The following is a 27,799-nucleotide window of genomic DNA, read 5'->3' on the forward strand; positions in this document are numbered from 1 at the left end:
TGCAGGTCTGGGACGATTCCCAGTGGCTGCGAAACTTTCGCATGCGTAAGGGCACTTTCATGGAACTTTGTGACTTGCTTTCCCCTGCTCTGAAGCGCATGAATACCAAGATGAGAGCAGCCCTCACAGTTGAGAAGCGAGTGGTGATAGCCCTGTGGAAGCTTGCAATGCCAGACAGCTACTGGTCAGTTGGGAATCAGTTTGGAGTGGGCAAATCTACTGTAGGGGCTGCTGTGATGCAAGTAGCCCACGCAATCAAAGATCTGCTGATATCAAGGCTGGTGACCCTGGGAAATGTGCAGGTCATAGAGGATGGCTTTGCTACAATGGGATTCCCTAACTGTGGTGGGGCCATAGACGGAACCCATATCCCTATCTTGGCACCGGAGCACCAAGCCGGCGACTACATAAACCACAAGGGGTACTTTTCAATAGTGCTGCAAGCTCTGGTGGATCACAAGGGACATTTCACCAACATCAACGTGGGATGGCCGGGAAAGGTACATGACGCTCGCATCTTCAGGAACTCTGGTCTGTTTCAAAAGCTGCAGGAAGGGACTTTATTCCAGACCAGAAAATAACTGTTGGGGATGTTGAAATGCCTATATGTATCCTTGGGGACCCAGCCTACCCCTTAATGCCATGGCTCATGAAGCCGTACACAGGCAGCCTGGACAGTAGTCAGGAGCTGTTCAACTACAGGCTGAGCAAGTGCAGAATGGTGGTAGAATGTGCATTTGGACATTTAAAGGCGCGCTGGCGCAGTTTACTGACTCGCTTAGACCTCAGCGAAACCAATATTCCCACTGTTATTACTGCTTGCTGTGTGCTCCACAATATCTGTGAGAGTAAGGGGGAGATGTTTATGGCGGGGTGGGAGGTTGAGGCAAATCGCCTGGCTGCTGGTTACGTGCAGCCAGACACCAGGGCAGTTAGAAGAGCACAGGAGGGTGCGGTATGCATCAGAGAAGCTTTGAAAACCAGTTTCATGACTGACCAGGCTACGGTGTGAAAGTTCTCTTTTTTTTCCTTGATGAACCCCCCCACCCCTTGGTTCACTCTACTTCCCTGTAAGCTAACCACTCTCCCCTCCTCTCTTCGATCACCGCTTGCAGAGGTAATAAAGTCATTGTTGCTTCACATTCATGCATTCTTTATTCATTCATCACACAAATAGGGGGATGACTACCAAGGTAGCCCAGGAGGGGTGGTGGAGGAGGGAAGGAAAATGCCACACAGCACTTTAAGCACAGCACTTTAAAAGTTTACAACTTTAAAATTTATTGAATGACAGCCTTCTTTTTTTTGGGCAATCCTCTGTGGTGGAGTGGCTGGTTGGCCGGTGGCCCCCCCACCGCGTTCTTGGGCGTCTGGGTGTGGAGGCTATGGAACTTGAGGAGGACGGCGATTGGTTACACAGGGGCTGTAGTGGCAGTCTGTGCTCTAGCTGCCTTTGCTGCAGCTCAACCATACACTGGAGCATACTGGTTTGATCCTCCAGCAGACTCAGCATTGACTTCTGCCTCCTCTCATCACGCTGCCGCCATATTTGAGCTTCAGCCCTGTCTTCAGCCAGCCACTTACTCTCTTCAGCCCGCCACTTACTCTCTTCAGCCTGCCACCTCTCCTCCCGGTCATTTTGTGCTTTCCTGCACTCTGACATTATTTGCCTCCACGCATTCGTCTGTGCTCTGTCAGTGTGGGAGGACAGCATGAGCTCAGAGAACATTTCATCACGAGTGTGTTTTTTTTTCTTTCTAATCTTCACTAGCCTCTGGGAAGGAGAAGATCCTGTGATCATTGAAACACATGCAGCTGGTGGGAAAAAAAAAGGGACAGCGGTATTTAAAAAGACACATTTTATAAAACAGTGGCTACAGTCTTTCAGGGTAAACCTTGCTGTTAACATTACATACATAGCACATGTGCTTTCGTTACAAGGTCGCATTTTGCTTCCCCCCACCGCGTGGCTACCCCCCTCAACCCTCCCCCCTCCCCGTGGCTAACAGCAGGGAACATTTCTGTTCAGCCGCAGGCAAACAGCTCAGCAGGAATGAGCTCCTCTGAGTGTCCCCTTAAGAAAAGCACCCTATTTCAACCAGGTGACCATGAATGATATCTCACTCTCCTGAGGATAGCACAGAGAGACAAAGAACGGATGTTGTTTGAACGCCAGCAAACATACACTGCAATGCTTTGTTGTACAATGATTCCCGAGTACGTGTTACTGGCCTGGAGTGGTAAAGTGTCCTACCATGAAGGACGCAATAAGGCTGCCCTCCCCAGAAACCTTTTGCAAAGGCTTTGGGAGTACATCCACGAGAGCCGCGAATGCCAGGGCAAATTAATCCTTTCACATGCTTGCTTTTAAACCATGTATAGTATTTTAAAAAGGTACACTCACCGGAGGTCCCTTCTCCACCTGCCGGGTCCAGGAGGCAGCCTTGGGTGGGTTCGGCGGGTACTGGCTCCAGGTCCAGGTCCAGGGTGAGAAACAGTTCCTGGCTGTCGGGAAAACCGGTTTCTCCGCTTGCTTGCTGTGAGCTATCTACAACCTCATCATCATCATCTTCTTCATCTCCAAAACCTGCTTCTGTGTTGCCTCCATCTCCATTGAAGGAGTCAAACAACACGGCTAGGGTAGTGATGGCTGAACCCCCTAAAATGGCATGCAGCTCATCATAGAAGCGGCATGTTTGGGGCTCTGACCCGGAGCAGCCGTTCACCCCTCTGGTTTTCTGGTAGGCTTGCCTCAGCTCTTTAAGTTTCACGCGGCACTGCTTTGGATCCCTGTTATGGCCTCTGTCCTTCATGCCCTGGGAGATTTTGACAAAGGTTTTGGCATTTCGAAAACTGGAACGGAGTTCTGATAGCACGGATTCCTCTCCCAATACAGCGATCAGATCCCGTACCTCCCGTTCAGTCCATGCTGGAGCTCTTTTGCGATTCTGGGACTCCATCATGGTCACCTCTGCTGCTGAGCTCTGCATGGTCACCTGCAGCTTGCCACGCTGGACAAACAGGAAATGAGATTCAAAAGTTCGCGGTTCTTTTCCTGTCTACCTGGCCAGTGCATCTGAGTTGAGAGTGCTGTCCAGAGTGGTCACAATGGAGCACTCTGGGATAGCTCCCGGAGGCCAATACCGTCGAATTGTGTCCACAGTACCCCAAATTCGACCTGGCAAGGCCGATTTAAGCGCTAATCCACTTGTCAGGGGTGGAGTACGGAAATCGATTTTAAGAACCCTTTAAGTCGAAATAAAGGGCTTCATTGTGTGGACGGGTGCAGGTTTACATCGATTTAACGCTGCTAAATTCAACCTAAAGTCATAGTGTAGACCAGGGCTCAGTCTTTTCAGGAAGGGAATAGCAAAAAGAGAGAGGGAAAACAAGTTATAAACAGCTGAGAAGTCAGCTAGTCAGTGTGGAGGAATATACTCCAGGCTTCCTGGGAATAGCCATTTAAAATCATCAAACAACTCAGTGAGGTGAACTGTTGTGGCGGAGCCATCTAATTGCTTACATTGGCACCCAATATCATGTGAACGTGACAAAACCTTTTTATGACAGTGTCACAAGATCCTTTCACTGCTAGGGGCACCTCCTCCTGGCTGCTCTGGGGATTAGCTCCTTCCAGGAACTGCACTCTCCTCTGGCAGTCTCTCCATCCTGGGTCCTCTCTCTCTCTCTGAGGCCCCCTTTTCTCCAGGAACTGCAGCTTCCTCTTCACAACGTGGCCCTCCTGCCAGCTCACTATGGTCCTCCCATTCCAGGGTATTGAAGTCTTCCAAGGCAAACTGTCCCAGGCAGTCTACTCTCTGTTTCATGTCTCTTGCCCTGAGGCTGGTAGGGGAACCTGGGCCCACCCCCTACTCTGGGTTCCCTATCCCCTGTGGCTGATAGGGGAACCTGGGCCCGCCCCCTACTCTGGGTTCCCTATCCCATACCTTGATGCTTTTCCCCAGAGCCTTTCCTACCTTCCTGGCTTTCCCCCTCTCTGGGTTTACCAGCCCAAACTCCTTCCTCCCAGGGAGCAACTGTAGGCTACCTATCTCTGTCGCCCCAAACACACTTCCCTTCCCCCAGGGAGCAACTGCAGACTACTTCTCTGCAGCACCCCTGCTGCCAATTTCCTGTCTTTGTACATCCAGCCCAGTTATTCCTCCTCAGCTGGGCACCCTCACACAAGGGAACTCCTTTCTCATCATCTGCCTCCTGGCTGATGTGCATAACATACGACTTTGCATCCTTCAGTTTTCCTTATGGAAGCAAACCTCTTATAGAACAAGGCAGAGAACACACTAGGTGCAACCAGGCAAGGCATCAAGTATACTTTCAAGATAAAATATTTACATATACTTCAAAAAAGCCATTGTTATCGTAGACCCAACAAGCCTAGTATACATGGGACCAAGTTACACTCTGTCAAAACACGTTAGAGCTGGGGTCTGAAACTCACGGCCCATGGGCCATCTGCGGCCCACGAACCGCCCCAATGCAGCCCGTGGGGCTCCAGCAGTTTTGGGACCAGGTCTCTTCCTTCACTCCACCTGCCTCCCCTGGGCGCTTCCCCTCCCTGGCAATTTAAAATGGCCCAGGGCCCCGGCAGCACAGCGGAGCTGAGTGGCGTCTGCCTGCCTGCTGGCCCCTCCCTGCAGCCAATGGGAAGCTGGAGGGGCGGTGCCTGGGATCAGCAGCGCACGGAGGCCCCCTGGTCCGCCCCGCCTTGGAGCCCCAGGTAAGTGCCGCCCCCGCTGACCCCCTCCCAGAGCCTGCATCCCATCCCCTCCCCACACACGCCCTCCTGCCCCCAAACTCCCTCCCAGAGCCTGCGCCCCCTTCCCACCCACACACCCCAGCCCCCAAACTCCCTCCCAGAGCCTGCACCCCAGTATCTAAGGTTCAATTCCTGTAAATGTTTTACACAAATGCTTAGTTTTATGCATGTGAGTAGTCAGGGAGAACCTGTGTGAGTAAAGGTAAGCATATATGTAAGCATTAGCAGGATTGGGAGTGTTAGACTGTAATCTCTTTGAGGCAGAGTCCTTCTCTGCTGGATTGTCTCTAAAGATTTAGCACACTGGATTACTATTATTTAATAATGTGTATAGCGCTACAGAGCTATTAGTTACATTCTCCTTCAATTAAGTCTTATTACTTTGCCCTTCCATTCCTTTATTTATTTTTTCCACAGTGATATAGGTGCTCAGGTAGCCTCAGTATTATTTCATCTTTCCTCTTTATCCTGGGAAGTAGCTCCTTGCCTGGAAATGCACTCATTTTGCTTAGCATGTGGTTAGGTGGACGGGGCCAACTTAAACAGGTCTCCTAGAATGTGAAGGTCAATCTATCATAAATTAAACTAGTTGACAGGCCTGCAAGGGAAATAGCTAATGAACTATCTGTGTTCTATTAAAGTTAGTGTAACTAGCCAGGTACATTTACTATCTAGTTAAGTTTGGTATGTGTTATTATTAAGAAAAGATTCCTGCCAGTCCAAGCCTTTTGTTTTGTGAGATCCCAAAATGGCAAAAAATGGTGGGGGAGAGATCAGGTTCAGATGATTTACCTCTAACTCTTGTCCCAACATGAGAATGGGGTTGGGAAGGGTTTCTAATGATGAATTCGCAAAAAGAAAAGGAGTGCTAGTGGCATCTTAGAGACTAACCAATTTATTTGAGCATGAGCTTTCTTGAGCTACAGCTCACTTCATCGGATGCATTAACATGACTGCTACTCTGAAAATAGTGATAAATTGTTTCCTACCTTTTGGTCACACACCCAAAAATAGTCAGATCACAGTTTGCAGAGATATGCGGAGCCATACAGCCATTTGCTTTGCTGAGATTTCAGGTAGGCCTTACCTAATGGACAAAAATAAGAGATTAAATGAAATGGTGGCTAGTTATTTACATGAATAAAAACCTATTCACTCTTAGAAACCTGAGGCCTGAAGTGTTCTAAGGAGCACTCATTTTCAACATTTCCTCTGTCTTTTCTCCATAGGGCTTATGATTGCAAAGATTAACATTCTAGAGCACAGCAGCTTGCTTAGCTGGTGCCTAGAGCCGGTCCTGAGCACAGGCAGGTTAATTATGAACTAATTCAATTCTGTTGCACTCAGAGGATAGGAATATCTACACTGTAATCAGAGGTGGGACTGCAGCACATGTTGACACACCGGAGCTAGCTTTGATTTAACTAACTCAAATAACAACAGCAATGAAGCAACCACAGTACGGGTGGCAACATGGGCTAGTCACTAAATTACATACCCAGGGTCCCAGGTGAGAAAGGAAAACATTGCACTCTGCATTTAGTTGGAGTGTGCTAGTTCAGAATTGGGAGTTTCATTGCTCAATTGGTAGCAACCATCTTTTCCTTTATACCTACTATAATTTTTGGTTGGTTCTATGACTCAGTCTAATCTAAACCAAGTGAAATCTTGTTCTCTCCAATAGAAGAAGATTCTCCCTCCTCTCTCAACAGAAGGTGAGATCTCCCACCATGACAAGTGTGGCCTCCTCCTCGGGTTCACCCACTTCACACTTCTGCTAGCTCTGCTTGGACAAGTTAGTTTTTGCTTGCCCTTGGCTTCTGATACAATGCCCTTATGCTGATTCCCAGCCAAAGGCATGGTTCAAGACCTAATAGCAGGGAAGATGGACTAATGGATGGGCAAGGGTTTCCAGCAGCAGGGAGGAAGGGCAGTTTGGGATTCTATAGTGCACAAGGTCCAAAGTTGTGCACTTCCTTTAGCCTTAGCATTTTCCATTTAGTCCATAGAATTTAGCCAAGATTAATTTACTCAGAGTTAATATAGCATTAAGGTAAAGAAGTTAAGTGTTCAGCAGTCTGGAAACTCCAGAAAAAAACAGAATGTTAGGCCTCATGCAAAGGTCAATTCATTGTAATAGTTACTTCTAACAATTTATCTTTTGTCAACTCTGCATAGGTAGAAATATTTTCCCTTGTTCTTCAAGGAATAACAGAGTGTGCAGTCTAAATGTGTATTACTCTCAAACTGGAATCTGATTTATATTAGCTTATAACACTCTATTCCACCTTGCATTTTGCTGTGATGCTGGGAGTTCCTTTCCCAGACCTGAAAAAGAGCTCTGTGGGTATGTCTACACAGCAATGTAAGCCTATGGTTAGTGGAACTCAAGTCAGCTGACCTCTGTCAGGGAACCCTTGAGAATCTACACTGCATTCTAACCATAGCTTGAGGATTTTCTGACCTGGGCTTGAACCTTGGGCTGTGGTATCCACACTGCAGTGCGTAGACGCAAGTCAAAGTAACCCTATCCTGGGGAGTGCCTAAAGCTACTGCCCTCTAGTGTCGACACTCTAGCCCTATGAATGTATTGCACGTAGGAAAACTCTCCTGCCCACCCTGTTTCCTGATTGTCATGATGCTATTGATAGGACTTGGGTGCCCATACTGAGCAGTGAGTAAATAAGCAACATAATTATCTCCTTTGGTGGCTTTCTCAGTAGAATGACTGTAGTTAGAGAAGGCTATGTATGAACTGTCATCTAATCTGAGAACTAGGCTCTCCACCTCTAGGCTGAGTCACACTGGCAAAAAAATGCATACAAATGCATATATTTGAAAATGTAGAAAACATCAAAAATATTTAAATAAATGGTATTCTATTATTTAAACAATAAATAACATGTTCTATTATTTAAACAATAATAGAATAGCATTTACAGTAACTCCTCACTTAACATCATCCTGGTTAATGTTGTTTCGTTGTTATGTTGCTGATCTATTACAGAACATGCTTGTTTAAAGTTGCGCGATGCTCCCTTATAACGTTGTTTGGCAGCCGCCTGCTTTGTCCACTGGTTGCAGGAAGAGCAGCCTGTTGCAGCTAGCTGGTGGGGGCTTTGAACCAGGGTGGACCGGCAGCCCCCTTTCAGTTCTCCTAAGTTCCCTGTGCACCCGCCCAGCAGGCTATCACTTGCCTGGCAGTTCAGCTGTCCCTCCCCCCACTGCCGTGTGCTACTCCTGCCCCCTGCCTTGGAGCTGCTCCCGGGAGCCTTCTGCTTGCTGTGCAGAGGGTGGGGGAAGAGGGGTGTTAATGTCAGGGTGTCCCCCTCCCCTGCTCTTGTACCCCATCTCCACAGAGCGGGGGGGGGGGGGAGGGAAATGACACGACAGGGCTCAGAACGGAGGGAACTTGCTGGCAGCAGCTGCTACCCAAGATCCATAAACCTGGAAATCCTGGACACCCCATCATCTCAGGCATTGGCACCCTGACAGCTGGATTGTCTGGCTATGTAGACTCCCTCCTCAGGCCCTATGCTACCAGCACTCCCAGTATCTTTGAGACAGCACTGACTTCCTGAGGAAACTACAATCCATCGGTGATCTTCCTGAAAACACCATCCTAGCCACTATGGATGTAGAAGCCCTCTACACCAACATTCCACACAAAGATGGACTACAAGCCATCAGGAACAGTATCCCCGATAATGTCACGGCAAACCTGGTGGCTGAACTTTGTGACTTTGTCCTCACCCATAACTATTTCACATTTGGGGACAATGTATACCTTCAAATCAGCGGCACTGCTATGGGTACCCACATGGCCCCACAGTATGCCAACATTTTTATGGCTGACTTAGAACAACGGTTCCTCAGCTCTCGTCCCCTAATGCCCCTACTCTACTTGCGCTACATTGATGACATCTTCATCATCTGGACCCATGGAAAAGAAGCCCTTGAGGAATTCCACCATGATTTCAACAATTTCCTTCCCACAATCAACCTCAGCCTGGACCAGTCCACACAAGAGATCCACTTCCTGGACACTACGGTGCTAATAAGCGATGGTCACATAAACACCCTATACCAGAAACCTACTGACCGCTATGCAGTTCATGCCTCCAGCTTTCATCCAGACCACACCACACGATCCATTGTCTACAGCCAAGCGCTACAATACAACCTCATTTGCTCCAACCCCTCAGAGACAAATACCTACAAGATCTCTATCAAGCATTCTTACAACTACAATACCCACCTGCCGAAGTGAAGAAACAGATTGACAGAGCCAGAAGAGTACCCAGAAGTTACCTACTACAGGACAGGCCCAACAAAAAAAATAACAGAACGCCACTAGCCATCACCTTCAGCCCCCAACTAAAACCTCTCCAACGCATCATCAAAGATCTACAACCTACCCTGAAGGACGAGCCATCACTCTCACAGATCTTGGGAGACAGGCCAGTCCTTGCTTACAGACAGCCCCCCAACCTGAAGCAAATACTCACCAGCAACCACACAACAGAACCACTAACCCAGGAACCTATCCTTGCAACAAAGCCCGTTGCCAACTCTGTCCACATATCTATTCAGGGGACACCATCATAGGGCCTAATCACATCAGCCACACTATCAGAGGCTCGTTCACCTGCACATCTACCAATGTGATATATGTCATGATGTGCTAGCAATGCCCCTCTGCCATGTACCTTGGCCAAACCGGACAGTCTCTATGTAAAAGACTAAATGGACACAAATCAGACGTCAAGAATTATAAAATTCAAAAACCAGTCGGAGAACACTTCAATCTCTTTAGTCACTCGATTACAGACCTAAAAGTGGCAATTCTTCAACAAAAAAGCTTCAAAAACGGACTCCAACGAGAGACTGCTGAATTGGAATTAATTTGCAAACTGGACACTGTTAACTTAGGCTTGAATAAAGACTGGGAGTGGATGGGTCATTACACAAAGTAAAACTATTTCCCCATGTTTACTTTCCCTCCCTACTGTTCCTCACACGTTCTTGTCAACTGCTGGAAATGGCCCACCTTGATTATCACTACAAAAGATTTTTTTTCTCTCCTGCTGATAATAGCTCACCTTACCCGATCACTCTCGTTACAGTGTGTATGGTAACACCCATTGTTTCATGTTCTCTGTGTATATAAAATCTCCCCACTGTATTTTCCACTGCATGCATCCGATGAAGTGAGCTGTAGCTCACGAAAGCTTATGCTCAAATAAATTGGTTAGTCTCTAAGGTGCCACAAGTACTCCTTTTTCTTATTGTAATTCAGTGGGAGGAATAGTCTTGGCTACCCTCCTTCATGTCTTAAAATGGAATCTCTCTGGTAATTATAGCTAATTCTTTGTCTGGTTTTAAGACAAAAGAAAATGAATTTTCAGTCCTGGTAAAAGGTAGTTGATTGGCAGTCTAGGAGGTCAAAGTCCATTAATCAAAAGTGGGCACCAGAAATGTAAACTCTCATTCTCGCTCAGCCCATTACCTACAATTATCACCTGGAAGGGAGAAAGGGAGGGAAGCTTAATCTCCCCATATACTTTTCTGACATTACACCTCACCTACCTTCTCTCTCTAATACTTTGGGACCAACACGGCTACAACAGTTCTTAGAATGTGACAGTGTCAACTATTTGCACCAACTAGTACCAATTATGCTAGCTGTGGAGGTGATGACTCACAGGAATTGATCTTAATTTGTGACTTTTGAGTAGCTTGGCCACATGAGATGAAATCTTTTGGTCTGTCTTGTCTTTGGCTGAGTTTGCTAGATCTCATAGGCACGGCAACAACAACAACTGTGGAGCTGTAAACACACTGGCAAAGTAAACAAAACAGAAGATCATCACCAGTGTAGGACTGTCTGACTTGAATCTGTCAAAGTCAGATTCAGGACTCACATAATTTGTCAGACCACTCTGTTGATTAGCAAAGCGCTTTGCTAATACACCCAGATGTGAGCCCCTCTCTGAGGCTCAAGATAACTTATTTATACAGCTAAGCCAAAGCCAATTTAACATAAGAGACAAAAGAAAGCAGAAACTGACAAATATTCATACATATCTTATTTGCATACTAACGTTTACCAATCTCCTAGCTCAGTAGAAGCTCTAAGTTAATTAGTTTGAGGACCCATTGTCTCACACTCCTTAATGTTTCTCTTCCTGACAACTATATTTCAAACCCTTCAAGTAGCATTTCTTTAATGAATTATAATTTCAATATAATTCATTCTACTTTCACAAATCCAAAGAGGGGAAGAGAGGTTCCCCACTGTTCCAAAAGCACTTCAGTAACAGCTAAACACTAAAAGGAGGACCATGAGAGTCTCAGCTTTTAAGAGCACAGGTCTGGATCATACAAAGTAAGCCAGTGGCATCTGAACTTTGCAGGATTCTGACCACGAATGCTGTTATACTGGATCTGATGGCCTATCTAGACTATTTTCCTGATTCCAGTGGCCATTAAGTTTCAAGAGAAGGTCAAGGTTCCCCAAATTATGCTATATTATGATATGGAGACAAAAACATCTTCCTGAACGCCTCAGGCAATCATATTACATCCAGAGGCATGAGGTTTGGTTTCCCTTGTCACACTGACTGAACTGTGATAGGTTTCAGAGTAACAGCCATGTTAGTCTGTATTCGCAAAAAGAAAAGGAGTACTTGTGGCACCTTAGAGACTAACCAATTTATTTGAGCATAAGCTTTCTGATGAAGTGAGCTGTAGCTCACGAAAGCTTATGCTCAAATAAATTGGTTAGTCTCTAAGGTGCCACAAGTACTCCTTTTCTCTTTGAACTGTGATATAAACTCACTAATGCTGGCTCCATATTTCAATTATATTTTCTGGATCAAGTAAATTTAAGGGTAAATGTCTCCAGTTTTGCCATTATATGTAATCACATCTGATGGAATCAAATTGTCAGTATTCAAAAAGCTCTTTTATGTAGTATTCAGTAATGACCATTAGGAACTGGAAAAAAGATTAGTAGCAACCTACAACAGAAGTAACAGCTTTTTCCCTGGACTAAAATATACTTAGGAGTATATGCACAGAGCTTTGTTTTTGAAAGTTTAATTTTATGGCACTTCACAGTAAACAACCATATGGCTTTTAAAGGCTTTTCATATGTGTGAGGATCTTGCATAGCTTGAAGTAGTTTTTAAATTAGTCCACTGTGGTTTGCTCAGTGGGACACACTGTATGCACCAAGCAACCAAAAGCCAAGTGTGGGACAAAGGAGCAAAGGGGAGACCATACATAATGGAGTGCTGGGAGCTCCGGAAATCACATTAAGAAAGCTAGCAAAGTCATCTGTAATTATCACTTTAGGGCTGACTGCCTTTTAACATTAGCAAAGAACAGAAGTTGGAACAAAAATGTCTGCTTGGAGACAGAAATTTGGAACCATTTCACATGACTGTGATACCTACTGCAGGGGGACATGACATACGTGGGCCTGCAACAAATCCTCATCTGGTTTTAAAAAACTGAATTTACTTAATCTTCCAGACTGTCAAAATGCTGTTACACATTTGAGTTTTAAAGGGGGTACTGCTGGGTTAAACACTACAAGTCAAATCCTTGCACAGGCAAGACTCCTTGAAGTCAAGAGGAGCTTTGTCTGAGTAAGGACCAAGTAAAAAGTCTTCAGGATTGAATCCTATATTTGTGAAAACCCACACATTCCCTTATGTTACAATTAACACCCAGGTTATTAAAACTTAGAATTCAAACTCTGGACTTTAGACTATTTATGCACTTTCCTCACTTTTTGCATATCACTTAGCTTTGAGGATGAGTATAGACTCGTCAGTTTCACTTTTGTTTATATTCAGTTTGTAGTTAGTTTCTTTAGGATTGTAGGCTTGACCTGACATAAATAATTAAACATGGGGGATGCCTCATTTCTTGGAAGACAGGAGAAGGGAGGTAAATTGGTTAGCAGGCTGAAAAGGGACTATTTGTGCTAAGATAAGTAAATGGGTAAGTAAGCTAGGAGACAGAATGTAATGTTCTCTCAAACTAAAAGGGGGAACACTGAGGGAACTCTTTACTACAAACAAGATAATGGACAAGATAAGTCAGGAATGTAAAGATGAGGTAAAGAGTAGGTCCAGTGTCAACAGTGTGTGAACAAGGATTAGTCCCTACCATGTAACCAAGCCAATCCAAAAATGTGTAATGAACCATATATAGTCAAGGCTAAGATTTTGTCATGCATATTTTTAGTAAAAGGCAGGGACAGGTTATGGGCAAGAATGAAAAATTCACAGAAGCCTGTGACCTGTCCCTGACTTTTACTAAAAATATCCATGATAAAATGGGAAGGGACTGGGCAGCTGCAGGGTGGCTGGGAACTCCGGGTCCCCCATCACACAGTAGAGCTCAGAGCTCCAGGGTCCCCCTACTCACCGCAGTGTAGGGGAGCTGCAGGGTCCCCCTGCCCTTCCGCGCTAGAGGGGAGCCGCTGGCGTCTGCCTGCCCTGCCACAGTGGCTGGAAGCTGCAGGCTATCCCTGCTGTCCATGGGGGCTGGGAGCTTGAGGGCCCGCTGCCTTAGGCAGCAGAGGTACCTCACAGCTCCCTGCAACTGCAGGAGGCAGCAGGACCTTGCAGCTCCCAGCTGCCAGGGCTGAAGTCACTGTGGTCTTTGGAAGTGACGGATTCCGTGACTTCCACAAGCTCCGTGACAAAATCATAGCTTTATGTATAGTAAATGCAATGAGATGTGTAAACGTATATACAAAGAGTGGGTATCTGTGTAACTTTGGATCTGTGATGTTCCCTGTATCCATCCCCCTGCATTTAAGTCTAATCAACTCAGCATAGCATTGCTGTACGCCAAATAAAAATACCTGGGTAATGAAGTCTAGAGTCAAACTGAGTTCTTGGGAAAATGTCTGAGAAAGAATCCCAATAATTTCATGTTCAGGTTATCATGTAGTAGCACTATGCTACAAATTTTGATTTGCAAACAGTGTCAGAACTTTAGGGAAAGGCCTGTTGGGCTTACGTTTTGTAAAAGTTTATTTTTAAAGACAGCCTAAATTTGGACCTTGTAGAAATGAGGGTTTTTAAATGTTTAGAAATTAAAGCTCTCCTCAGTACCACTAAACCAAAAAGAATCCCTACTGTAGTGCAGTCCCATGCTACAAAGGGGCTTAGAGAAAAATGAAAATGGACTCCTTTATAACAAGGAAGGGTTTCAGATGTGTAACCCATTTGCCTAATAGGGAAATATTTCTTGAAGAGATATATGGGTGAGGAAGGGTAGGAATGAGTTGGGTCTGGTTCATTGTTGCTAGGCAGATGCACAATTAGCACTGGATGCTCAGAAGTTTCAGGAATTGGTTGTGGTTGTTTTGGATATGCTTAATAGGTTTCTTGTTGTTGGACTCAGGTTCTATGAGGCCAGTAGTCAGGGCAGCTGCTTTGCAAAAGACCATGTGTACTGTGTGGGTTTGGAGACGCTGAGCCCCAGGAGCAGAAAGCAGGCGGTTTCCCCTACATCTGAAGCATTTTGCAGCAGATCAGTGATATTGTTAACAATTCAACAGGGAAACCATACCAGTGTTAAGTTTAGAAACAGAAAACTGGGTGGGGAAAACTAATTTCTTTTATTTTAATTGTATACTGGGAATATTGCTTGATTTTAGCCAAACAGTATTAGTTAAATTGTCTCAACCAATATGATTTATCAATTCTTCTCTTATTTAAATGTCATGATGGGGAAAGAGTCATTTATATTCCACTATAGTCAGTTTTGTATTTTTCTTGTAACAGAGTTTTTTATTTATCTATATACTTATAGATTGGAAGGGGAAATATCTGCTGGCTGAGCAGTGGTTGGTGGGACTGCAGATGACCTAGCCAAGTTCTGAAACGTCCGCTTCAGATACACGATTCACTCCTCAATGACCCAAAGAATACCAATACCAAGATTTAACAAAAGAAATCCTTTTGTTTTAACTGTGGGCAAATAGGACATTTTTCAAAACAATTGTGAGAATTCTCCTGACTCCAGTCTAGTACATCAGCCTGTGAGTCAGACAAGGATAAGTAAACACTATCTGCACAAATCCCTGCTCTTTTATAAGTTCTGGTGAAACAGAGGCTTCAACTGCTATATGATTTTCCAGGAAGTTATACTTGTGTTCTCTCTTTACACTGGAGTAGGCTAGATCCTCAGTGGGTTTAAATCAGCTTAGTTATGTCAATTTACACGAGCCAAGGATGTGGTTTAATAGTGTTCATTAAATGTAGTTAATTTTAGGTGTCTCCATAATAAAGACAACCAATCTTAAAACATTCAAAATTACAAGTGATCAATGTGCACAAATAAGTCTCAAAGGCAGATTAAAGAAACCATAAACATTCCACTGAATTCCAATAAAGAACCTAATAGTAGACTATAAAAGAAAAAAGAGGCCTTGGACATTGCCCAGAAGGATGCTGAAGAAGGACTTAAAAGGAATAGATTACACTGGCAGATTGGTTGCTTTCCTTCTGTTACCTTTTTGGCTGAAGAAGTTAGCCAAAATTCAGGCTAGCATGTTGTTTGAGTTAGGAGAAACTGATATTGGAGTCAGGTATGTCTTTGATGTAATACTATTTGCAAAGAATGTACATACTCCTGTTTCCATTAACACAACAGGAGTAAAACAGCAGGTGACATCTTCTTTGCTCAGTGTTCCAAGCCCCTTTCCAGCCAGCACTTAGTTTCAAAGGTCTCTTTAGGCTTTTCTCAGGGCTACGTTCCCAATGGCTGTGTCATTGGATTTCTGCTGCTTCTCTATCAGCTTCTCCTGTGTTCTTCCTATTTTTCCTCAAACACACACACAAACTTCTCCTATAACAATAACCAGTGAAACTTCTCCACCAAATGGCTCTGTTTCTGACCAGTCTTCCATGTGCTTTTGTTTTGGACAGTGCTCCTAGTATTTCAGCTACTTTGTTCCATAAATTGGCTTAAGGGCATCTTACTTTTATCCCAAACATAGGTTGGTTGTTACAACCACCAATTTCAACAACGTTTACCAAACCCATAACACTCAAGGGTCTTCTTGGTATCATTTGGAAATTGTGTTCAGCCTTTGAAAGATGTCACTCCCCAGCTCAGCTCTACAGCATGGACAGAGTTGAAGGAGTAGAAACTGGACTCATGCACGATAGTTGTGTGTATCAACAAACCAGTAATTATTGATTAGTGTTGATGTCACCGAGGGCCATCGCTTCTCCCTGGCTCCAAAGCATACACTGCCATGCCCAGTCTCAGTCAAGGAGGTTTATTTTTCATAACTGAGGTTAAGAAATGAACAGAACACTGTGTCTTAACCCAGTTCTTGGTCCCAGGTTCAGGGTCACGTCTTCTAGGGGTCTCTGGTGGCATTCTAGTTCCTGGCAGCCTTCCAGCTTCACTCAGCTCTACTCCCCACCTGGAGCAGCAGCCACAGGGCTGTTTCCCTGGCCTCTTGTTCTAGGGAAGGGATCTCAAACTGAGGGCCACATGAGGACTAGCACATTGGCCCAAGGGCCGCATCACTGAAACCTTTCCATACAACAATACAAAAGTATAGTCAAAAACGAAAAAAATGAAGAGTAATATAATATCCTATTAAAAGTCAATGTATTAACATTTTTAAAACTGTAATGCGAAGAGGGGTTTTAATAAAATATAAACACTCAGTAATGCACCTCACTCCAATGACAAAACACGCATTTACTTTTAAAATTACTTCAGTTAAAGCCACCCGTTTCCCCCCAGCCCCGCTCCCACTCCACCCCTTCCATGAGGCCCCACCACTGCCCCACCTCTTCCCACCCCTCCCCTGCCCCCATTCCAACCCCTTCCCCAAATCCCTGCCTCGGCCCCATCTCTTCTCTGCCTCCTCCCCTGAGCGTGCTGCATCCCTGCTCCTCCCCTGTCCCTCCTGGAAAGTCCTAAGCACTGCCAAGCAGCTGTTTGGCGGCGAGAAGCGCTGGGAGGTAGGTGGAGGAGCAGGGATGCAGTGCATTCGGGGAGGGGCAGGGGGTGAGAGGAGTTTGGCTGCTGGTGGAGTCAGTGCCTATGGTGGGCCGCAGGAAATACTCCACATGTTTGAGACCCCTGCTCTAGGGACTGCCACAGAAGTTAGGTCCACTCCAGTACAGCTTCCTCTGCCAGTGCTGGGTTCAGCCTGTCTCAGTTCTTCCTTCCTTCAGATGCCCACTAACAGACCTTTGTAGGCCCAGGTCTATCCTGGCCCTCTTTAATTAGCTGAATTTCCAGGGGAGCCTGGCTCTGTCTGTCCACAGAGACCAGCTACCCTTTGACTGTGGACAAAAATGGGTAAAAGGATAATGTCAGGCAATAATAAGTAAAATGTTACTTGAAAGATAACAGAGGCAGATGCGTGGGAAATGAGGAAGGACGATGGGATCGGAGAGTTTATTTCACAGCCTCTATGAACTTTTGCAGACTAGTGAATGAGACCAAGATTTTCAGTATAAGGGCCTAAAGTTAGCCTCCAAAGCATCCGAACAAAGGAAGCTGCTGGCTGCTCAGTACTTTGGAATAATCAGACAATTTAAATAAGTGCTTAAATATAGAATTAGAAGCCCAAATGTAGACATTTATATTTTTAAATCTTCAACTGCATTTTTTTTATCTCCCCCCTCAACATTGCATACATTTTGTCTGTTGTAAGGTGCTTGCACTCATGCTTACCTGAAGTGGGCATACACATGGTCTTGTTAAGATTCTGTTGCAACACTCTGTCACACCTAATATTCCAACCACCTACTTTCTTGAAAAAAAAAAAGAAAAAAAAAGGTCTCTGTTGTTGGCACAAAAGTTGCTTTGTTTTGTGTAGAATATTGTTTCACAAATGAAGCACTGGGGAACAGGGGTGAACAGTAAGAATAATGATCTTTACATCCATCTATAGCAAAGCAGAGCAAGTAACAGGCCCTTCAATTGCCTAACAAGAATGATTCTTAGTTTCTAAATCAGGGTATGAAACATAAATACTTATGGACAGGATAGCAACTGCAGTACCAGTGATGTGCTGCCCATGTATTAGGAAAGAGAACCTCAAAATTTTCCCAATAATCCAATGTTAAATCCTTGTTCCAGAAAAGCATGTGAAGCACTAAGGGAGAATATACTAATTTATTTTCCTTTTTTTAAAAAGCCATTCATAACTTTAACCCAAAATAGTGACAAAAGCACTTAAAACTTGTAAAATCATTAGCTTGAAATATTTCCATTGCTCTCCTGAAAGTTCCTCAGACTGTAAGGACAGTAGTGCACTGAATTCAGGTTGTACTGTTTTAGGTGATGAGGTTGGCATGAACATCTTATGAGGAAGGAGTCCCATTAGAAATTGGAAAATCTACCAATTGGTCAAATCTGGTCCATTCCATAGGTAATACATTCTCTCTTCCAAAGCATATTTATGAGCCCCAAGGACAAATCTCTGGCAAGAATACTATAGGAGTGTCCAGTGAACATCAGCAGAAGCTGGAAAGTGACCCCAACACCCAACTTTGATAGCAGAATTTCAGCAGTGGGCCAGATAAGTACTCACCAATGTGTCACTATAAGCAGCTCCTCTATGACATTTGCACTGGGTATTGGGTCATCTAGTTCCATGTCACTGTCAATCCTATTGGCCTACCGCAGGCCCATTTCCACTGGACTATCACTATACAGGGGATGCAGAAGCAATGGCACCCTGCCTTCTTGGATGTTAAATGGTATGGAAGGGCTTATGCTGGCCCTTCATATCAGGACAAATTTCACCAGTTTAATAATTGGCTAATGTGTTTGGATTTCTCTTACTTGCAGATATTCCCCTGGTTTTGTCAGATTTTGATCTTTTGTTTAGTTTCATGAGTCTTGTATGTTGGTTTTCCTTCAAGTTTTATTTTCATTTGTTTAGTGATTTTCATGTTTAGATTTTTTTTTTGAGTTTGCTCAATTGATTTCTGTGTTGATGTGTTTAATTGGAAATCTTTGGCTCTGTAACAGGGTGACTTGCCCCTGGGCTGGAGAGCCTGGGGTTGAGCTAGCCCTAGTTACAAGATGAGCTCCATCTGAGAGGAATCAGGTGATTCAAATATAAAAGGCATCCAGAGGTTGTAGGGAGGGTTTGTTTGGATGGATGGATGGAAGTAGCAGCTCTGGCTGCTAGAGGTAGGTGGTCTGATAGTAAGGTGGGGAAGCCCAATAGGAGACTATGTGGAACTAGAGCTGGTGAAAGACTGTATTTGTTTTGGGATGTTTGAGTTCTGTTTTTGACAAACTCTGTTGCCAGCCTGATGGACAGTGAATCAAAGGACTTAGGGCTCAGAATGTGAGTGGAAAATGTGAGTTTTTAAGGGGACTCTGATAAAGGGGAAATGGAGATTAGTAGCAGCTGCAGAACTAAAGGCTCATAAAAATGGTAAAACTCAGATACATCAGAAAGTTTCACAAAGCCCTGTTTGGCATTATCTTCACTGCAGGGTGGGGGAGGAGACAAAGGTGTGCTCTTACCTGGTGTTAACCAATATGTGGTAAAGGCTGTGTGAAGAAAATTCTAGGTTTCTCCGTAGTCTTTAATTTGACTTGCTAAGTCAAGCAAAAACTACAAACTGCCTTATTTTTTGCTATAATTGTCATGTATGAGCTAACTCGCATTATGACAACACCTTTTTTTCCCAAGAGAAGATGTACATTTTAAAATACGCCTATATCCAATCAATATTCTTTATATTCCTAGCTGCTATTTTGTTAGCAGGTTATATTTTAGCTTGCTTATGGCACTATTATTTTGTCTTTGCAAAACTATACATTCTTAATAGAACATACATCCTGAACAGATGTAATTTTCAATGCTAAGTCCTGGAAATATTAACTCATAGACTTCAAGGTCAGAAGAGACCATTGTGATAATCTAGTCTGACCCCCTGTATAATGCAGGCTATAGAACTTCCCTATAATAATTCCTAGAGCATATCTTTTAGAAAAACATCCAGTCTTGATTTTAAAATTCATAATGGCATAGATTCTACATCACTATCATGACCCTTGGTAAATATTCCAATGGCTAAAAATGATAGGCTCAGTGAAACTATTCAAGTCTGTACACTTACTTATATGTCAATGTTTGTAAGATCAGGGCCAGGTAGCCTTCTCTAGTATCCGGAGTAAGGACTAGAGGCTTCAAAGAAGGGTACCCGGAGTAAGGACTAGAGGCTGACTCTGCCTATGAGTGACACTGGAGAAGTGATTTACTGTGCCTATGCCCATATCCATCTTACAGATGGGTATAACACATCTACCTCACATGACTGTTGTGAAATCGGTTAATTTTGGTGTCTAATCCTATGAACATAAGAACAGCCATACTGGATCAGACTAATGGTCCATCTAGCCCAGTATCCTGTCTTCCAACAGTGGTCAATGCCAGGTACTTCAGAGCAAATGAACAGAACAGGTAATCATCAAGTGATCCATCCCGTCACCCGTTCCCAGCTTCTGGCAAACAGAGGTTAGGGACACTTCAGAGCATGGTTTTACATCCAGGCTAATAGCCATTGATGGACCTATCCTCTATGAACGTATGTAGTTCTTTTTTGATCCCTGTTAGTCTTGGCCTTCACAACATCCTCTGGCAAAGAGTTCCACAGGTTGACTGTGTGTTGTGAAGGAATACTGCCTTTTGTTTGTTTTAAACCTGCTGCCTATTAATTTCATTTGGTGACCCTTGGCTCTTCTATTATGAGGAGTAAATAACACTTTTTCCACACCACTCATGATTTTATAGACCTCTATTATATCCCCCCTAGTCATCTCTTTTCCAAGCTGAAAAATCCTAGTCTTATTCATCTCTCCTCATACGGAAGCTGTTCCATACCCTAATCACTTTTGTTGCCCTTTTCTATACCTTTTCCAATTCCAATATATCTTTTTTGAGATAGGGTGACCAGATCAGCATGCAGTATTTAAGATGTGAGCATACCATGGATTTGCATAATGGCATTATGATATTTACTGTCTTATTATCTATCTCTTTCCTAACGATTCCCAACATTGCTAGCTTTTTTGACTGCTACTGCATACTGAGCAGATGTTTTCAGAGAACTATCTAGAGGTCTTTCTTCAGTCGTAACAGCTAATATAGACTACATCATTTGTATGTGTAGTTAAGAATGTTTTCCAATGTGAAGTACTTTGCATTTATCAACATTGAATTTCATCTGCCATTTTGCCCCTTTGTAACTCTTTGCAGTCTGCTTTGGACTTAACTATCTTGAGTAGTTTTGTATCAGCAAATTTTGCCACCTCACTGTTTACCCCTTTTTGCAGCTCATTTATGAATATGTTGAATAGTACTGGTCCCAGTACAGACCCCTGGGAGATACCAGTATTTACCTCCACTCTGAAAACTGACCATTTATTTCTACCATTTGTTTCCTATCTTTTAACCAGTTACCGATTCATGAAAAGACTTCCCCTCTTGTCCTATGACAGCTTACTTTGCCTAAGAGCCTTTGGTGAGGGATCTGGTCAAAGGCTTTCTGAAAATTTAAGTACACTATATCCACTGGATTATCCTTGTCCACATGCTTGTTGACCCCCTCAAAGAATTCTAGTAGATTGGTGAGACATGATTTCCCTTTACAAAAATCACGTTGACTCTTCCCCCAAAAATCATGTTCATTGATGTGTCTGATAATTCTGTTCTTTATTATAGTTTCAACCAATTTGCCTGGTACTGACATTAGGCTTACTGGTCTGTGATTGTTGATCACTGCTGGAGCCTTTTTTAAAAAAAAATTGGTGTCAAATTCGCTATCCTCTAGTCATCTGGTACAGAAGCTGATTGAAGTGATAGGTTACATCCCACAGCTGGTAGTTCTGCTATTTCATATTTGAGTTTCTTCCAAACTCTTGGGTGAATACCATCTGGTCTTGGTGACTTCTTACTCTTTAATTTATCAATTTGTTCTAATGACACCTCAGTTTCTCAGATTTGTCACCTGAAAAGAATGGCTCAGATTTGGGAATCTCCCTCATATCAGACATGAAGACCGATGCAAAGAATTCATTTAGTTTCTCTGCAATGGCCTTATCTTCCTTGAGTGCTCCTTTAGCATCCCGATTTCCTGTGGCCCCACTGGTTGTTTAGCAGGCTTCCTGCTTTCAATGTACTTAAGCACTATGCTTTGTAATAAGTGTTTTTAAATTATGAGTACCTCTGTGGGACTGCTCTTGGCTCACATTACTGAGCAATAATTGTAGCTTCTTATCCCAAGCCCTCCATATGACAAGTGTTTAGGGTTTATCAACTCCTTCTTTAGGTCCTGAAAGTATCTTGTTGGTATATTCTCTAAGGCAGGGGTGGGCAAACTTTTTGGCCTGAGGGCCACATCTGAGTGGGGAAATTGCATGCATGACCATGAATATAGGGGTTGGGGTGTAGGGGGGGTGCGGTGTGCAGGAAGGGGCTCAGGGCAAGGGGTTGGGGCAGAGGAGGGGTACAGGTTTATGAGGGGGCTCAGGGAAGGGGGTTGGGGTGCAGGAGGGGGCTCAAGGCAGTGATGCAGGGAGGGGTGCAAGGTGCAGCAGGGGGCTCAGGACAGGGAGTTGAGGTGGGGGTACAGGAGAGGTTCGGGCTCCGGCCTGGCGCTGCTTACCTGGAGCAGTTCCAGGGTAGCAGCAGCATGCGCCAGGGCAGGCTTGGGGGACAGAAGGCTCAGTGCACTGCCCTTGCCTGTGGGTACCTCCTCAAAGCTCCCATTGGCCGGGCACTGAGCCCTCTGCCTCCCCTCCCCCAGGGGCCGTAGGGACATGGTACCGGACGCTTCTGGGACTGGCGGCGCCACAAGAGTGACAATCCCGTGGGACGGATCCAAAGCCCTGAGGGGCCGGATCCAGCCCGCAGGCTGTAGTTTGCCCACCCCTGCTCCAAGGAATCTCTTCTGAGGTCATAAAATGAAATTTCATCCTCTATCTCCAGCATGAGCAGAACAATCTGTCTATCCTTTTAGCTCTAATGGTGCAATGCTCTAATTATCTGAAATTTCATGAGCCCAGAATGCTGAGGACTGAATATTGTCTCTGATGAATGCAGTTTATTACACAGCTATCCAGGCACTCTAGCAAGAATTTATATCTACCCCCAGCTCTCCTTCCTACATACAATCACCTTCTGTTAGTAACTAAGGGTACAGCAATGAAACATCTGTGTACAGGAGAGAGTGTTCTAGCATGACAGGAAGCAGCAAGTTAATCAGTAGTGACTAAAAGTTGTTACCATAAGAAACAATGGTAAGGCATGTGGGCAGGGAGAGAAGCCTGAATTACCACTGTCTGTGGTGCATCATTTCAGAGGGCTCAACATGTCTGGAAAATGAGAAGTCGGGAGGGTTTAAACATTAGGAGGAACTGTCTGAATTCCACCTAATGTTTCTACACTGGTATTGAGGCAGTATGTCTTGTCAAGTTGGTTCCTATGTAACAGCAGCAGGACAGGCACACCAATTGTTTACGGTCAATAAACACCCCATGACCCATGTAAGAAAGGGACCATGGACTGGCAGAGGGATGGATTAGATGATTTTAAAAGTCAGACAGAGCACGACTACCCTAGCTCCTGAGGTCCTCAGCTACTTTCTCAAGCAAGGTCAGATAGAGGCTCACCTTCCTTCTACCTAGCTAGTAACAGCACAAGGGCTAGTAATGGGAAACCCTAAGAGCAAGGGGGTAGTCTGAAGTTCTATGGAACAGACATTCTACAATCAGTGACTTATTTAGGGGAAGAACATGTAAGGAACCTGCATAACACCCCACCCCAAATTACCAGTTTGTAAACCTTCATCCACCTGCCACTCTTCTCTTCCCTCTGCCATCCACAGCAAAAGAGGGCAATCTCATTTACTAAACCTTGTGCCAGGCCATTTACCTTAATCGGCAGTTCCGCAGACCTTGGTGTGCCTGGCTTCCCTGGACTTCTCCTAAAAAACAGTCAAAGAAACCAGTGGCTAGACTCCAGGGCCAAATGTATCCTGTTTTAATTGCGGTGGGGTAAAAACAGGATGAATTTGCCCCTCTGGAAGTAAACCTCTGTCGTCCATGGTACGCTCTTGCACAGAAGTATAATATACCTCACATATGCACTAGCAGATTGTTTTACTGCTGTGTGTGCAGTGTTTGCACAGGCTGCTGTTTTGATGCCACAAACACTAGGAATCTCCTTTACCTACCCCTGGAGGAGGTGGGATAGTTTTACCAAATACAGGTTTCAGAGTAACAGCCGTGTTAGTCTGTATTTGCAAAAAGAAAAGGAGGACTTGTGGCACCTTCGAGACTAACCAATTTATTTGAGCATGAGCTTGAGCATGAGCTTTCAGTGAGCTGTAGCTCACGAAAGCTCATGCTCAAATAAATTGGTTAGTCTCGAAGGTGCCACAAGTCCTCCTTTTCTTTTTACCAAATACAAACACCTGTCCAGGATGATCTAGAGCAGTTGTTTTCAACCTCTCCAAACTACAGTACCCTTTTCAGAGCAAGACCGCTCAAGGCAGTGCTACTACCAGCTGCAGTGCAGAGGTAAGAGGGGCATGGTTTGGTATAGCCATGGTTTTGTGCTGCTGTTGGTGGTGGTGCTGCATTCAAAGGTGGGTGGCTGGAGAGTGGTGGCTGGAGAGTAGTGGCTGCTGGCAGAGACGTTCATGTTAGCGCACAAGGACCATTTTTTAAAAAAAAAAAAAAAATCCCCATTTCCTCCTGTGTTTCTTGAATTTTTCTCCTGCTCCTGCTATTATGGCAGTAGGGCTGGTGGGACCCAGGAGATCCCAGTCCTGATGTAGGGCTCTAGCCTGTTGTAAACTTAAGCAAATATCTCGAGGACCTGATGTACCCCCTGGATGACCTCTGCACATCCCCAGGGGGATGCGTACCACTGGGCGGAAACCATCCTCTAGAGCAGCGCTTCTCAAGCGATCTGAGGTGGGGGACCAGCAATTTTTTTTTCCAATGTGCACACAGACCAGCAGCCGCTGGCTCGCGGCCTGGTGCCGGTCCGCGGACCACCACGTTGAGTAGCACTGCTCTAGATAACACTTAGTCCTGCCTCAATGTAGGGGAAAGGCCTAAATGCTCCATGGTGCTCCCTTCCTCCTTTGGTGACCAGACAGCAAATCTGAAAAATTGGGATGGGGGGGAGTAAATAGGAGCCTATATAAGGACCCAAAAATCAAGACTGTCCCTATAAAATCAGGACAGCTGGTCACCCTACTTTCCTCCAGTCCTAGGGTTCCCCAGCGCGGTGGACGCTCTCTGGAGCCCTCAGGAGATTGCTTACACGCCCAGGGGCGGAAAAATCATGTACCCACCCTTCCCTACCTTTGCTGGGGGGAGGATTTACCGCGCCTGGCGGGGAAGTCCCCGTCCCCAGAGCAGGCGAGTGCTGCTCCCCACAAAGGGGCAGGCTGCCCTTGGGTAAAGGCCAGAGCTGCTGCGGGGCGGGGTCGCAAATCGCCCGCGGGGAGCAGCGTAGGACACACCCGAGAAGGGTGGCGGGGGGGCTCGCCCGCCATGGCTGAGGTGAGGGCCCCGGCGCAGAGGGCGGGAGGCGGTGCCTGAGCCACCCCCACTATCCAGGGCAGGGCTGGCCGGGTATCACGTGCCGCTCTGCAGAGGCCGGGCGGGCTGCGAGCATCCCGCGGGCTGCGGCGAGCGGGCCGGTCACGGCGGGGAGCCGGAGAGGTAACGGGGGCTGCGGGAGCCGGGGCGCGGGTAAAACTCACCGCAGGGAAGGGGCCGGGGGCTGGAGACGGGCGGAGGGACCCAGCCCAAGCGAGCCGCCTGGCGCTGTGGCCGGGCCCCCGGGGGGCTGCGGGGGTCCGGCTGGGCCGGTTCCCCTGGGTCGGTTCAGGTGCCGCGGCCGTCTCCTCCCAGCGCCCCCTGTGAAAGGAGGCGTGCGGGCCCCCAGTGCCGGTATCGGGCCGCGCATCGCCCGCAGCCGCGAGGAGCCCGCCTCCCGTCCCACCCTCCCCTCTGGTAGCGGCGGAGCCAGGCGCTGAGGACGGAGGGGAAAATCCGGCTGCCAGCCCTGAGCTTCAGCGACCAGCCCCTCACCCCCGCCTCATGTACCCACCTTTTCCCCCGCTGTGAGCTGGGCTGGGTCGCTGACGCCTTGTCTGGGTGCAGGTTTTGAGGCTCTGTGGCTGGACAAGCGATTCCTTCAGAGCGTAAACAACCAGGCGTCCTTGTGGCACCTTAGAGACCAACACATTTATTTGGGCATAAGCTTTTGTGGGCTAAAACCCACTTCATCAGATGCATGGAGTGGAAAATACAGTTGGTGGGTATAAATACACAGCACATGAAAAGATGGGAGTTGCCTTACCGTGGGGGGGGGGGGCGGTCAGTGCTAAGGAGCCAATTCAGTTAAGGTGGAAGTGGCCTAGTCTCAACAGTTGACGAGAAGGGGTGAATACCAAGGGAGGGAAAAATCACTTTTGTAGTGCTAATGAGGCCAATGCAGTCAAGGTGGCCCATTTCAAACAGATGACAATAGGTAAATAGGAGCCTGGAACACATGAGTTATGAGGAGAGGCTGAGGGAGCTGGGATTGTTTAGCCTGCAGAAGAGAAGAATGAGGGGGGATTTGATAGCTGCTTTCAACTACCTGAAAGGGGGTTCCAAAGAGGATGGCTCTAGACTGTTCTCAATGGTAGCAGATGACAGAACGAGGAGTAATGGTCTCAAGTTGCAGTGGGGGAGGTTTAGGTTGGATATTAGGAAAAACTTTTTCACTAAGAGGGTGGTGAAACACTGGAATGCGTTACCTAGGGAGGTGGTAGAATCTCCTTCCTTAGAGGTTTTTAAGGTCAGGCTTGACAAAGCCCTGGCTGGGATGATTTAACTGGGAATTGGTCCTGCTTTGAGCAGGGGTTTGGACTAGATGACCTTCTGGGGTCCCTTCCAACCCTGATATTCTATGATTCTATGACAAGAAGGTGTGAGTATCAGCAGAGGGAAATTAGTTTTTGTGGTGACCCATCCACTTCCAGTCTTCATTCAGGCCTAATTTGATGGTGTCCAGTTTGCAAATTAATTCCAGTTCTGCAGTTTCTCATGGGAGTCTGTTTTTTCAATTTTTTTGTTGAAAAATTGCCACTTTTAAGTCGGTTATTGAGTGTCCAGGGAGATTGAAGTGTTCTCCTACTGGTTTTTGAATGTTATAATTCTTGATGTCTGGTCTGTGTCCATTTATTCTTTTGCGTAGAGACTGCCTGGTTTGGCCAAAGTATACGAAAGCTTACGAAATTTGTTAGTCTCTAAGGTGCCACAAGGATACAGACTAACACAGCTACCACTCTGAAACCATTCCGAGCTTAGCATCCTACAGGCACCTCAAGATGACTCCTCTGAGATCCACCTGTTGGAGCTTTTATTTAATTCATTTATTTATTAATTATTTATTATTTCTGAGACCTTGTCAGTGTCTGCTTGGGCTCTCAGCCATATGTATCTATAGCAGGTTCAAAGCATGGTGTGAGAGGCCTGTGGCAGTTTTGGGGATCTGTAGTAGGAATGAAAACTTCATGTTATATCACTGTAAGTATTTACATTTACACAAATGAGTAAGACCCATCCCCTGCTGTAAGGAGCTTACCAGACTCTGAAGTATCTTTGAGTCTGATTTATTTTTTAAACTGAAATAGAAGAACTTTAGGTCTCCTTAAAATGCGGAACACAGAGTTGGTCAATTTAGGGAACCCTCTACTGTACTCAGGGTGTTACAGCACTTAGGCCTTCTCTATACTGCACTTTTGTTGCGACTTTTGTCGCTCAGTGGTGTGAAAAAAAACACACACCTCTGAACAACCGAAGTTTTAACGACAAAAAATGCCGGTGTCAACGCTCTCTTGCTGACGAATCGACCGCCCCTCATTGGGCGGGGTTTATTTTGTTGGGCAATCTCTCTCCCGGTGACAAAGAGTAGCTACGCTGCGC

At 45.5% G+C, this 27,799-nt stretch overlaps 2 protein-coding genes across 9 annotated transcripts in view; one reads left to right on the forward strand and one right to left on the reverse strand.

The window, feature by feature from the left end:
- Positions 1-1,216: 1,216 nt before the first annotated feature.
- LOC140896191 (uncharacterized) lies at positions 1,217-25,768 on the reverse strand. Of its 6 annotated transcripts, none has more exons than XM_073307554.1 (6): positions 25,585-25,768; positions 23,739-23,790; positions 17,513-17,584; positions 5,767-5,864; positions 2,405-3,011; positions 1,217-1,815 (listed from the first exon to the last, which is right to left on the reverse strand). In XM_073307554.1, the coding sequence occupies exons 5-6, from the start codon at positions 2,988-2,990 to the stop codon at positions 1,274-1,276; spliced, it is 1,128 nt and encodes a 375-aa protein (XP_073163655.1). In that variant the 5' UTR covers positions 2,991-3,011; positions 5,767-5,864; positions 17,513-17,584; positions 23,739-23,790; positions 25,585-25,768; the 3' UTR covers positions 1,217-1,273. The 6 variants fall into 6 exon arrangements, with proteins under 6 accessions (XP_073163655.1, XP_073163653.1, XP_073163656.1 ...); XM_073307552.1 differs by having other exon boundaries at positions 17,513-17,591; XM_073307555.1 differs by lacking the exon at positions 25,585-25,768 and adding an exon at positions 25,181-25,425.
- SLC7A6 (solute carrier family 7 member 6) overlaps positions 25,454-27,799 on the forward strand; it is a 56,441-nt gene continuing 54,095 nt past the window's right edge. Inside the window, exon 1 of one of the 3 annotated variants that reach the window (XM_073307545.1) lies at positions 25,454-25,543. The gene's annotated coding sequence lies outside the window, so the exon portion shown is untranslated. Of the gene's footprint in view, positions 25,544-27,371; positions 27,401-27,799 lie in introns of those variants that run through there. The other 2 variants (XM_073307547.1, XM_073307549.1) reach the window with 2 other exon arrangements.

This window comes from Lepidochelys kempii, chromosome 12 (assembly GCF_965140265.1).
Source record: "Lepidochelys kempii isolate rLepKem1 chromosome 12, rLepKem1.hap2, whole genome shotgun sequence".
NCBI classification, from domain to species: domain Eukaryota; kingdom Metazoa; phylum Chordata; order Testudines; family Cheloniidae; genus Lepidochelys; species Lepidochelys kempii.

Excerpts from the sequence above, each read along its gene's own strand:
- LOC140896191 (XM_073307558.1), bottom strand. The coding sequence starts at position 2,990 with ATGCAGAGCTCAGCAGCAGAGGTGACCATGATGGAGTCCCAGAATCGC. Across the intron at positions 1,816-2,404 it reads AGGTGGAGAAGGGACCTCCG|CTGCATGTGTTTCAATGATC; the intron begins GTGAGTGTACCT and ends TTTTCCCACCAG.